This window comes from Amyelois transitella, chromosome 13 (genome assembly GCF_032362555.1).
Source record: "Amyelois transitella isolate CPQ chromosome 13, ilAmyTran1.1, whole genome shotgun sequence".
Lineage (NCBI taxonomy): Eukaryota > Metazoa > Arthropoda > Insecta > Lepidoptera > Pyralidae > Amyelois > Amyelois transitella.
In genome coordinates, this window is record NC_083516.1 from 4,774,692 (window position 1) to 4,789,128 (window position 14,437).

Consider the following 14,437-nt stretch of genomic DNA (forward strand, 5'->3'; position numbering starts at 1 on the left):
ATCCACTTTTATAAATACTTAATCAGAGAGTTCTAGATCCATCCTTAGAGGTTAGTACCTAAATCAAAGCATAAATGATGTAAATTAAAACAATAGAAATTCGTTAGTAAAACAAATCAAATAAATAATTATCTGTTTGAAAACAATAGGTATTAGGAAGTTGTCTTATTTCGGTACCTACGTACCTGAGTTACCTTCATTTGTTTTTATAGTCTGTATCTAATAATTTATTGGTGTAAAACAACAAACTAAACTAGGTCCCGTTACATATTAGCATTATCGTGACATTCGAGTAATAACAATTATATTTCTACAAATGTATGTATTATTATGCGACGGCCTCTGTGGCGCAACGGTAAGCTTGTTAGTGACACCAGAGGTCCCGGGTTCGAATCCCGGTCAGGGCATGATGAGAAACGAACTTTCTCTGATTGGTCTGGGTATTGCATGTTTATCTTTAAAAGTATTTTTTGTAAAATATAGTATCGTTGAGTTAGTATCTCGGAACACAAGTTTCGAACTTACTTCGAGGCTAACTCAATCTGTGTAATTTATCCCGTATGTATTTATTTATTTATATTTACTATGTACTAGCTGTGCCCGCTATTCCGTCCGTGTGGAAAATTTATTTTGGGCATCATTGAAGCCCTCAAGGGTGAATAATTTCCCCCGTTTTTTTCACATTTTCCATTATTTCTTCACTCCTAATAGTTGCAGCGTAATGTAATAAAGCCTAAAGCGTTCCTCGATAAATGGTCTATTCAACACAAAAATAATTTTTCAATTCGAACCAGTACTTCCTGAGATAAGCGCGTTCAAACAAACAAACAAACAAATTCTTCAGCTTTATAATATTAGTATAGATTCTAATTCAGTGTATGAGTATGACACTACAGTTACCTATTGAAGTTGTAAATCGAATACATATTACATCTTTTTTCCATGAGTACTTGAGTACTCGTAGTAATAATAACGTAGTGTAAGGCACACAAAATGCAAATTATTTTTTTTCGATCAATTTCATCATAGCATGTCTATCTGATCAAACAATGTTTGGTTTGAGTTTGTTTAGCTGTGTACAAGGGCGACGTTTGAACTAGTCCAGTACATTATGTTGATCTTATAATCTTTGTTGTATACATGATGTATACCCATCATAACCAATAGACGGAATATTAAGTAATTTTTTTGACATTTTAATTTATTTTTATAGGTTTCACAATTTAAATATGTTGTAACAAAACCTCTTAAAATCCCAAAATCCGCTTTATTATTTTGCTCTTAACAGGAAGTACTTATTTCAGATATAATACAACTTTATTATTTATTCATTATTCAAAACCTGTTAAATCAATTACAATATTGTTTGCCTCACCAAAATTGTCAAATATCCATTCGTTACGAAAGTTAATTATTTTTTTTCCAAACGAGCCTTAGATTTAACACAATTACTATTCTTGACAAAAACGATGACGTCACAATGAGATCCTGTTCTGCAAGTTTAGAAGGTGCAGTATATTTGGAGTGAAAGTGAGGCCGCCTTTGTATGGTACCCACGCGCAAGGAGGCTGTTCATTATGGTTATGACGTCATTGATATTCCCAGCAGACCTCGAAAGTAGAGTGCCCCTGGCCATTACGATAATATAGAGCGTATAGGAAAACTCAATCTTAAGACCTTAACATTATGGTATAGTTGAAAATTTATAGGCTAGCTCTGCCTGTGTGTTTCGACTATATTTAATATTTGATATTTTAGTAATTTTTATGTTAAATAACATACATACATACATCACGTCTATATCCCTTGCGGGTTAGACAGAGTCAACAGTCTTAAAAAGACTGATAGGCCCCGTTCAGCTATTTGGCTTAATGATGAAATTGAGATTCAAATAGTCTCAGGTTGACAGCCGATCACCTAAAAGAAGAATCACAAGTTTATAAGCCTAATACCTTAGTCGCCTTTTACGACATCCAAGGGAACTAAATGGAGTGGTCCTATTCTTTTTATTGGTGCCGGAAACCACACGGAACAAATTACATACATACATACATAAAATCACGCCTCTTTCCCGGAGGGGTAGGCAGAGACTACCTCTTTCCACTTGCCACGATCTCTGCATACTTCTTTCGCTTCGTCCACATTCATAACTCTCTTCATACAAGCTCGGCGGTTTCGGGTACTTTTGACCTGACCCTTTACCAGGACGTCCTTAATTTGATCAAGATACGTTCGTCTAGGTCTTCCCACTCCGACCTTTCCCTCCACACTCTCCTTGTATATCTGCTTAGTCAACCTGCTTTCATTCATCCTCTCCACATGACCGAACCATCTTAACATACCCTTTTCTATTCCTGTAACTACATCTTCTTTCACATCACAACATTCCCTTATCACGCTGTTCCTTATCCTGTCACTCAATTTCACACCCATCATACTCCTTAACGCTCTCATTTCCACTGCATTTATTCTGCTTTCATGCTTCTTTTGCCATACCCAACTTTCACTCCCATACATTAATGTCGGGACCAACACGCCCCTGTGCACAGCCAGTCGAGCCTTTTTGGATAGTTTCTGACTGCTCATAAAGGCATGCAAAGCTCCATTCACCATGTTCCCCGCGTTCACTCTCCTTTCAATAACAAATTGGCTATGTTAATTAAATCAATTTTATTACATTCTTCCGTATTTAAAGTATAGTTTGAGACAATCAACGTTCAGCCAAAAAGAAATTAACTAAATTTTACGAAAATCTAAAACGTTAGTTTATTACCTACGTGCCATATGTTCCAATAGGTACCAGCGTGGCGAGAGTTGTTATAAAAAAATCTGGACCGTGCAGAAGCTTCTTGGAATTTTTTATAATTTTACAATGTGCCTATCAACATTACTCCTTTCAATTGTTTTTTGCTAACGACTTGCCAGAATGTTTATATAGTACTTAGTTTATACCTATACTTACATTATTTGATATTCGTGATCTTTGGTTTTCGTGGCACGTTCGATTAGCCTTAATATTATGTGACGTATATCTACAGCCATAAACCGGTTACTAGCTTAGTGATCTAAAAGCAATAGTTTTATATACGGAATTGATAATATTGTCGCGACAACATATGTAGTTACTTCAAGGTTGTTGATATCAACTCCGCCTTAAATTCTGTTTCTAATCAAATCATCGTTTTTCTGGTTTGGTTTGAATTAAACAAACAGCATTAACGACTTACAAGACAAAACTTAAAAACTTTAGTTTAAATGGCCAGCCAGTTATCATCACGTAGGTACTATGTCGAACGAAAATCAAATTATCAAATAATCTAAAATCTCATTCAAAACAAGGAATACATACACGATGTTATCAAACATATATGTACCTATTAATTCAGTTATTATCCAATGATTTTCGATATAGTTTTAGAAGTTAACCAACTAAGAATGCAAAAAAACTAAGTACCTATGGTGTAGTAAAAGGCTGTTGTCGAGCCCACGCACATTTGAAGGTTAAGATCGGACTATGAACTTCCGGGTCAGTCAGCAAATTTATACGCTCATTGTAATATAGTAAAAAATAAGAGTTCATCGTTATTTAAAAATATTGGCTATAAAATATATTCAACTTAGTAATATTATTTGTCCAATTTTTACTAAACCATAATTTCTGGTACCAGTTTCAGGATAATTTTTTAAAATTGATATCATAAAATGAACGTATTTTGCACTCACATGTTTATTGAACGTGTAATATAATGTTTGTCTTAAACTATAAAGATGTTTAGTTTGCTTATACAGATGTTCACTTGTACCTGTTTTTTCATTTCGATTACCATAATGATACTTTCGAAATACAATGTTGTTTGGGCCGCTATTTATTTAATAAAATTAATTATTGCTCGGGTAATACGCATTTCAACAAAATCTATTTATTTATTCGATTTATACAAGCTTTATGAGAAATGGTTAACAACAAGAAATTAAACAATAATGTTCAGATTTCAATGATAACAACACTAATTTAATGCATTCTTCTATTGATATTATAGAATTTAAAAAAATTACGTAGGTATAAATTAGCGGTAGGTATACGAGTCTGTTCGTATATCCACAGTTATGCTAATAAAATAACTACATAACTGACATATGATTGGTTAAAGCCTTATGTTTGCACCTGTTATAGTTTGTTAGCAATTATTAATGAAACAAGTGACAAGGAAACGTTTCCTTCGAGTCATTTCTTTTTTTTATTGAATATCGATAAGTGTGTAAAAATGGTGTTCATAAGGCTAAGGTGAGTTTTGGGTCTTTAATATGTACTTAATTATGTTATAAGGGGCACGTTTCAATTATTCGTATTTGAAATGAATAATTATATTTATGTATTTGAAACAATTAGCGAAGAGTTATCACTCAGATCATAAAAAAGTTACTATTGACACAAATAATAAAATTAAATCTATTAAGTGTTTTCAATCTAAATCAAGTATACAAAACAAACAGATCAATATTTTAAAGGCATTTTTGCATAAAACAGGCTTCTGAAACCAATATTTGTTCCAGTTTCTTTAGTTATCATAATTCTGCGTAACTGGACATAAATTGGCTAAATGACAAATGTTGGAAAAACTCACAGAGTAGTTTTGAGGTGATTTAATAAACAACTTCCTTGATTTACAATGATAATAAATATTCTTCTTAAATATAATAACGTAATATTTCTGTATTATTACCTTATTATTTTAATGTATTTTTAAGTCATTACAGTGTGATTTGAAAAGGCGATGACGCATGCAATAATTTTAATATAAAGTAGGTATAGTCGTCATAAATATAGTTCGATCGAGAGATTAAGGCTTTCCGTCAAGACTGCCAGCATAATCAAAACCCAGCAGGCAGCAACCCGCAAAACCTTGGCCATCATCCCCAGAATAACCGTCCTAATAACTTTACTGTTCGTCGTTGAATAAATTTGAGACATGTTTTATGTTTTACTTGTAAGACAAGACTCAAATTTATTTGACCTGTATGATTTATCCATATGCTGAACCTGTTTGTTTACTTTACTGCATGGCTGCATTTAAGTTTAGGAGTAAAACACAAAACGGCGCAAAACTATGCAGACACATTTCATTCAGCGCAGCCATGTATACAAAAGATTTGTATTTATTAAAAGAATGACTGCACTTCATGACTTATACAACCACAAACACACAGACAATATTCGATGTTTAAATATGAAATACGTCATATTCATATCCATAGAAAATAAACTAGCCATACTATGCCATAATATGTCATTGCCAAGATATTTTCGATAACATTTCGTATACTATACATACACACTGAGTTATTAGAAACAACAACATGCAGCAGGTAATTTTAGCCACAAATCTGGCCCAATTTCTTTTTCTGGCACAGTAACAAGAATCAAATATTATTTCAAAGAGAATCGGTTTGTTTACTTTTGAATTAGGTAAATAGTGCCTCGTATTTAAATATATATAAATGGAATTTTTTTTCAAGACACGCATCAATTTTTAATATCAAAAACATATAAGTTTAGTATTTTTGTACTTCAACTAGCGGTATTTCCTTAAATACTTACGATGCTTAAGATTGGCTTGAAGAGTATCTATGCAATATTATCGTGTTATAGAATAGTTAGTGAACTACGAGTACATCGTAGCGCTACGTTTTGTACATTACACATTACATATCTTTACTTTTTATTTTCTAATTACAAATCGAGAAATAAGTAGCTGAGAACAATAGAATTCCCTCAAAAGACCGCGATAGTTATAGTCACGGCTAAGATAGGCGCTGCGTCGAAATAACGGTACTCGTTCACGGCTTTTGCTCACCCTTCCCACCACAGAACACAGAAGACTTTCTGCTGTGCATTACTTTTAATATTCTCCTCTGTTGTAAATTCGGAATTTGAATATTTGACTTGCTATATACATATTTATGTTGTTTACTGAAACAAGCAAGGGCCAAAACTTTCTTATTTTTCCTGCAGACCTTAGTCCCAGTTACACTCACAGAGTGCGACCGAAATTCTGGATTTCGCCTGGCCACTGGCAAACATTACTGGGAACCTAGCCCAATAAAATCAGGGTTACGCATCCAAGTTGCCTGCCTGCTCTTCTGCTAAACTAAATCAATTTATTTATAACTTTCTTATTTTTAGTTTACAGTGGTTGAGTATGATAAAATATGTACATATAATAATCGTACTAATTCCTTTCTATTGTTTTGTTGCAGGTAAGCGAACTAAAGAGTGAGCTTTGGTGAGAATTAGTAGAAGTTTCAGTCACGGTGTTCGATAAGGTAGTAATAAGATAATTATATCATAGTAATAATATAAAATATAAAATTTAATAATTTATATTGGTCGACACGGTTAATTTATAAATGTTGACGTTCTTATGCATACATATATACATACATATGTATATATGTATGTATGTATATATGTATGCATAATCACGTTTATATCCCTACTGGGTTAGACAGAGCCAATAGCGACAGGTTTTGCCCATTGCCTAAAAAAATAATCCCAAGTTTATAGGGATATCCCTTAGTTGCCTTTTACGACATTCATGGGAAAGAGATGGAGTGGTCCTTTTTTATTTTTTACTTATGCAAAGAGTTGGAATAATAAGATGTTTTTTGAATATTTTATCTAAAAATACTAATCTTGAGAAAACATCCATTTAATCCATGAAAGTCGTAATAATTGTCTTATTATTTCGATTTCTATGATCCGACCCGAACAAGTTAGATTAGAGATCTACCTGATCTCTATTACCTTCACAAATCAAATAAAATCCTTTACGCAAATAAAAGAAAAATGTTTCAAAATTGAAAGTAGAATAAATACGTACTTATACAAAGTAAACAAAAACATCCATCCAATGACACTGTGTAACTGTCATATGGCATATCAGCTGTATGCAATTAGGTTGATAACACTGAAAGATATTCAAAAAATACCGCCCGGTAGTCCTGCGTGCTGTGTGTAAGAGTAGTATGGGGTTGTCACAATTATCGAAGTAACCCAATAGTGTTTAACGATTAACTGTTACTATAATGCCAGAACAAATACATTTTTTTTATATTAACTTCCTCTTCAGTTCACAAATAGGTACAATGAATATTAATATACTTGTTGGTAAGTATATTCGTTCTCACATTTGACACCAAACAATATTTCTTATATGATTGCTATTTTCTTAAGGTTTTCAGTTAAAATAAATCATTAAGTTTTAAATTAAAAACTGTTGAAACCTACAACTTTTTAAAGGCAACTTTTTAAGCGGGATGAAACGTACCCTACGCCCTTCTCCAGACTCTTTTATTATATAAACGCTAAATTTCTAGTTAGTTCAATAGATAACGCGTGAAGAGTTGGGACTGAGATTCGGAAACTATCACTATAACAACATATTTTTGTTTTTTAACAAAATAAAGAAGACGCGGTTTAGGTACGAAACATATGTATATCTGAATTGATAATAAAACTGCACACGAAAACAAGCTGATAATTTACAAGATGTTGTCATAATATTGAGCCAAATCCGAAATAGTTGACTTTTCGTAGTGGTTCAGTGAACTTCGCGGTCACCGGCGGCCATGGACATAGTTTACAGAGTAACGTTCCAATGCACCTAAATATCCAATTGTTTTTTAGGCAATCGATAGAACCAACACTTCGATGTATCCAGCACAATACGTCTATTTAAAGTGAAGCAACAGAGCAAAACAATTTTGCCAGGAAACTGTTCCTGCATGCCATGCCAACACCGACTGCCAGCCACTTGAGTAAATAATAGAGCTGTGCAATTTCTAGCGTAAAGTTAATTTTATTCAAATGGAGTAAGATGAAAAAATCGAGTCCTTGTCATTTAACTAAACGGTTATTCTGGATATAAGTACCTACGCAAATAGGTACGTTCGACCCCCAGTAATGAGACACAACCAAACTTTCCCCAGTAATGAGACACAACAAAGGCAGATGAAAAAACACAGATTTGTTATGAAAGATAGCAATATTGTAAATATTTTTAATTCTCAATTTAAAATTAGAGGCGTCCTAAATACAATCCCGCCTCCTGTCAGTCTGGAGCGTTGCCATCACTCGGCTCGGTTCACGATTTCAAGGGACAGGACCAAAATATCGCGGGTTAATGCAATCAAACCTAACGCTAATGAATAAACACGCACCAGGCGTGAACCAATCTCACTCTTGTGAACGTTTTATTACTTGAACAAATAAACTGGTTGCCTATCTCGAGTTCTTTATTTGAAAAAAATGAACAATAAAGCATTGTTAATTATTTATAATAACCTTTTTAATAGGCATTCCCATATTTACAAAACAAATTTTCTCACTAAACTATTGTTTTACGTGACTCGAAATAGTAAACCTAAAAACAAATGATGATCGTTATTTAATAAAGAAATAAAATTATCAAGTTCACTCAATTGGAAATACTTATCGGTAAAAGAAAAAAATACATTGTAATTTTTAATTTACTGCAAGGAAAACAAATCAACAAAATGTTTTAATAAACTCACACACAAAATAAACATCTGTTTGATAAATTCACAAGAAGTTGTAAGTGTTATATCAAGTTCACATAACTGGTTTCCTAGCGGTGGCCGGCGACCTTGTGACCATGTAAAATGGTTACATAAACCTGCGTGTGCCGTAATTAATACTTCATGTTTTATTTAACTTAGGTCAAATAAAGTTATGTGCTTTAATTCACGGATCAAGCCATAAACTATAAATCCGGGTGAAATCCTATTATATACATATTTATGTTTATGAAAATTTGTTTAAGACAGAAATTGGTCATCAAAAGGGTACTATGAAAGTCCCTTTCCTATGTCTATAAAACAATATTCACCAAAATGTATTTTTTTACTTAAATTCTTGATGAAAAAAATTTAATTTGTGTAACTAAACATGTAAAAAGTAACCTTATTTATTAAAGCAAAAATTGACACCACGCCGGAAACTGCCGTTCAAGGCATCGTGTTTCCTAAATATTGCCAAATTTGCCAATAAAAAATTATAAGAAACTAAAGTCAATAAAACTGTGGCGGCGAAATTAACGCTTGCTTTTCATTCTCAAAGAACTCAATGTAATATTAGCGCCTATTACTTCTAATTTATCAATTAATGACCGGACAAAATGGGAATAAACGACGTAAGATTGAAATTTGTTTGTGTCTGACGACATTGCTGACAGCAATCATTCACAAATCAGATTCATATATAAACGTATTACAAAAAAAAAATATATGGTAATTAGAATTAACTTATACAAGTCCTTCTAAGCCATGAGGAGAATATAGTTACTACCTATCCTATGAAAGAAATAATAAGTCACAGTTTTTCAGGAATAATCTAGAACTTTTTTCTAAGAAAATATATAGCTTTATTACCTGCTATAGTGTGTTTAAGAATTTAAAATATATCTCCAACTTATACAAGTAGGGCAGCCATTTATTTTTTTAACTATCTTATCACTGAAGCAAATAATTATTTTGCCAAATGCCTAAAGCCCGATGTTTATAATACGACATTTGACACGGTTGTTAATTTACTCAGATACCTTCCACTACATCAATTTTGTCGACTTACATAGATTATATCCAATTCTACCATCTAATATATCCAAATACTTACATATACTGAATCTTGATTCCATCATTGGGCCATCCCGCCAAACATAGCCGTGATTATTGACTATCTACACCGTAAGGGATTGATCGTGGGTATTAAACTTGCAATTTAAATTCTTTTGTCTATTTATTAAAGAAAAACATTAGGGTTTTTACGTGTATTACGAGTATATTTCATCATTCATATTTCCATTTATTCATACATCATATTTCAAGGAGACAGTAGCAGATACATGGGTATTCTGATTTTGACGTGTCAAGATAAGATTGGATCATTTTATAAAATGTCGATGAATGCAGAAGTTCATCATAAGAAAACCAATATTTCATTTCTGAAACTGTACTAATGTCGTTATGCACTTAGGGAAAAAACCTACGATTGTTATAAATTGTGAGTCATTCATTCATTCACTTTTTATAATTGTACGTTAATGAACCATTTATTATGTAATTCGCGCGGAACAATGAGATCGTTTTATCATTAAAATCTGTGCGCTTTTGTGACGTCAGTATTTACCTTTTCCTTTCGAGGTAATAATCACTACAGCTATTAGACACAGTCAATATTTATAAAGATCTTCAATTAAGACACAATTTTATTTAGGAAAATCATAATAAACAGATGACTGCGGATATTTTTATTACCCTAAATTAGTTTATATCAGATTACTTTATTGAAGAGAGTTATGAATGTGGATGAAGCGAAGGAAGTATGCAGAGATCGTGGCAAGTGGAAAGAGGTAGTCTCTGCCTACCCCTCCGATAAAGAGGCGTGATTTTATGTATGTATGTATGTACTTTATTGGTCAATTTACTCTACGAGTAAGATAGTCAGATGTAAAATATTTCAACAACTATTGCACTAAACTACATCAAAACATTTTGTTTTTTCATACCACATAATGCGTTACATATTTAGTAACCCATTTGTTATTAGCAAATGATATATTTATCATAATATGTAATGTATTTTGCTGTACCTATTCAGTAATTAGAATACGTCACACAGTTTTAATTTTTAGAGCAAAGCTAAGTTATAATTTAGAAAATGTGCTAGCAATTAGATGACATTCCGTATACTACGATGGTGAACATGAATGTGGGTCAGGATGCCAGAATGACTGGTTTCTTTCTTCAGGTTCTTGCGTAATTCCATCGTAATTCAAATAATGGCAGCGCTATTATAATGTCATTGTTCTCGCCATTCTTCTGTCACTCATGTATGATTGTTTACTGACTAATAAACAATTTACAAAACATGTTTAGCTAAGTTACGAATTATTATTATGCGGTGCAAATTAACAAAATAAATTTAAAGTAATAATAATGTACTGATTTTAGTACAAAATTATAAGTGCCTAATTATTTGCTATTAAATTAAATCCATTACGTTCTCTCTTGTTTCAAAAAATCTTAGCAAGCTACGAATTGGAGTATGATATTTTTCATTATGTAGCTCGTAGCACTTAAACGGTCGTCGTCGCAGACCCATTTCGTAGCTCGATAATTTGGTGCTACGATCGGCGTGGTTCTACAAAACAATTCAATTAGCTATAATAGAAACACATATCACGTCTTTATCCTTAACGGGATAGGCGGGGTCAATTTAAGTATGACTCACAGCCAGGTAAGCTGATGGAATTGAGATTTAGAGATACTCACAGATTGCCCTTGCCCATCATCTAAAAGAGGAGTTGCAAATTTATAAGAATTTCACTTCATCGACTTTTACTGTATGCGCGAAAAGATAATGAGTTGACACATACAACATTTTTTTTTACGAAAATACTATCAGAACATTTTCATATTGGTATTTTTAATTTAATAGTTGTCAGCATAGTTTCAGAAGTAGGCACCCTGTAATGTAAAATCCTTTATTTCTACCAGTGAATTATATCATCAATTGTGTGATAAGTAATGCCTAGGAGCAGCGTAATCGTACTTAATCCATTTAGCGAATATTATCGCCTTACAACGCAGTGAAGCCCTACTTGTGGACGAGTGGGCGTGGACTGCTTACAAGTGTCGCAGGCCAACTCGGACTGGTTTTGTTAATCTGGGATTAGATCTGGTCGATCTTTAATAATCGCTGAAGCCTGCGCTACTGACCAGCTGGTGGGTTAGGTAAGGGTTGGTGAGATAGGGAAACCTTACGCGAGTATGACTTTACACCTTATTTAAATACTACGTTATCTTCTTAATATTTAACATTCAATATCGTAATTTGTAATTTACCTCTGTATTATCTACATTAGGTATGTTTTTTTTAAGAAAAAATCCTTTTTATATATTTTTTTAGTTTTAATTAAACATATGGTACTTTTATATTATAGTTATCTTAGTCGCCTTAGTATAAATTTCTATTTGATGCCTTAGTTGACTAAGTAGGTAGATATTACTTAGGTCATTAGTATTTTTAGTCAACAAGGTCACAATTATAAGCTTAATAACATTATTTTTATTATTTTTTCTTGATCAGTTATCGTAACGTTATCGGTTATTCATAAAGCTGATAAGATTATGGCCTTTCTCATAAGATCACTCATGTCCTCACAATTTTTATTCAGTGAAATAGTTTAGGGTTACCGAGTGCTCTTTTTAGTCTATTGATTTCGCGATATTATAAACGACTTTCCGATCTTTGCTTGGCATTCATAATAGTTTCTCTTTTATCTAATTATTTGTAAATTAAGGAGGTGTATTAAATAAATATAAAATGGCGTTTACATCGTATCATTACTGGACGTTTCCTGGAAGACAACAATTCGCATGTAAGTTATACAATGAACTAAAACAGAAAAAATATATATGTCGCTAAATATACTGGTAAATATATTGGTCGTGAATAAATAATGCCTATTAACCTAAGGACAGCCTATCTTTACCTGCGTTAGCGTTTATCATTAACTAATGTTTTGGTAAGTTGATAATTAATACCTAATGTAAGTATGTATTCAAATTAGGGCCTGTTGCAAAGTTTAAGTAAGTAAATAAAATTAATTTATTTACTAAGAAAAAGTACACATAATAATCGTATTAATGATATGTAAGTAGTTTGCATTTTGGTTATACTTATCTTATATTTTTTCTGCGTTTTCCTAAACGTGATGTGACCTGAGGCGCCACTTGAGCGCACGCGGCACGCAAACTTGACCTACATTATCTTAAGAGACCATTGTTTTTGCACTGGCCTCGATCACTGGTGCCCGAACGTCTTGAAACCTTGAAATTATTCCTATTCCTTATGTATTCCTTCATTGCTGGCAGAATTCTTAACCATCGATTGTTTTCTTAACAATCCTTTCCTTAACTTATTTTATTGATTGCCATTTAAAAATTTTCTACGGTCACTAGAAAATTGTAAAGATTGTACCTATACAGAAGCAAAAACAAAACAAACATTTTTTAATTATTAGACATATACCTAGTTACATAATAACTAGGTATATGTCTAATAACTAGAGATCGGATAATCGGATGCATATTTTACCTCAACTAATATTTTGGCTAAGAAAGTATGGAGGCGGCTTCTTGCTTTCGGGAAATTTTATTAAACAAGAAATTGAAACTTATCGTATATTAGGTATGATATTACCTACCTATCTACCTTTATAAACATAAGTGATGGATGATCATATTTATTAAAAAAAATTACCTACCTACCGGGATTCCAGAATTATACCGCGTGATTTTTAGTCAGTACGAATACAGTTCGAATACATAATTAGAACATTAAGTGTATCAATGCCGAATCCCGGAATTTTTGAGGTACAGAAGTACGTTCCATACTAACCCAACACCCCAAGTTTAGGTAAATATGCATCCGAATATCCGATCTCTACTAATAACTAACCTATAAAAATCACAGACTAAACGTTAAGATTTCTAAAGAAAACGAAAATGAGATGGTATTACTACTAAAGTTTACATTAACTTTGACCAAGTTTGAGTGAATGACTGTCCAAATCACCAATGTATCATCTAATTGCAACTTTCCCAACTTTCGTTTTAGCGCCGGGTTGTGAATGAGGGTTCCCGTTATGAGCCATTGGCCCACTTTGCTCGTACGAGTAATGTCCACTTTCCACGTTTTGATGTAAATGTAAACTAGTTTGTAGAACAGCCTCATCCGGATTATACTGGCCATAATAAAGATTGGATCGTGATATTAGTCTTAGGTAGGATTAAATTTAACGACTTGTTCCATTCCACGGGTCTTCGCTCTCGTGGGATAAAAAGTATACAATTATTACTTCTAGTTCACGTTGTTTCAAAATCGCTTCAATCTTTTCAGTTACAAAGTAAGCAGGTAATAAACGCTTGTTTCATGCTGCTCAATCAAATTGATTTAAATTAATTTATTATTTATTTCAGGCATGTCCCTTGACGAAGGCAGACAATCGCAGAGGCCGTACAGATATGGCATGGTGCTGCTCTGCGCCGGCGCACTGATTAACTGGCTGGGTCTGGCTGAGGACTACGCAGAGCCTGTGCGCTACGTCGGCGTCGCGTGCATCGTCGCCGGCGCATTGCTCATATGTGCCGCCATGTGCTGCTGGCTGCAATCGCCGGCGAGGCAGCCGCAACACGACCGCACATCTCCTGATACTCATCAAGTTAGTTTACTTTAACACATTATTAATACCTAACTCGCAAAAATATTGTTCTCTTAAATTACTAATTATTAATAATCTGTCCCCGAATACAGCCGACCAAGTGCAAAATTAAGAATTTTGAACCGATTAAT

At 33.1% G+C, this 14,437-nt stretch overlaps 1 protein-coding gene across 6 annotated transcripts in view; it reads left to right on the forward strand.

Moving 5' to 3' along the window:
* Positions 1–14,437, forward strand: part of LOC106139845 (uncharacterized) — a 54,769-nt gene that overhangs the window by 38,248 nt on the left and 2,084 nt on the right. For 5 of the 6 annotated variants that reach the window (XM_060947508.1, XM_060947511.1, XM_060947509.1 and 2 more), the window contains one exon: positions 14,065–14,306. In XM_060947508.1, the coding sequence (XP_060803491.1) occupies positions 14,065–14,306 (242 nt within the window). Of the gene's footprint in view, positions 1–12,280; positions 12,462–14,064; positions 14,307–14,437 lie in introns of those variants that run through there. The other variant, XM_013341350.2, reaches the window with a different exon arrangement.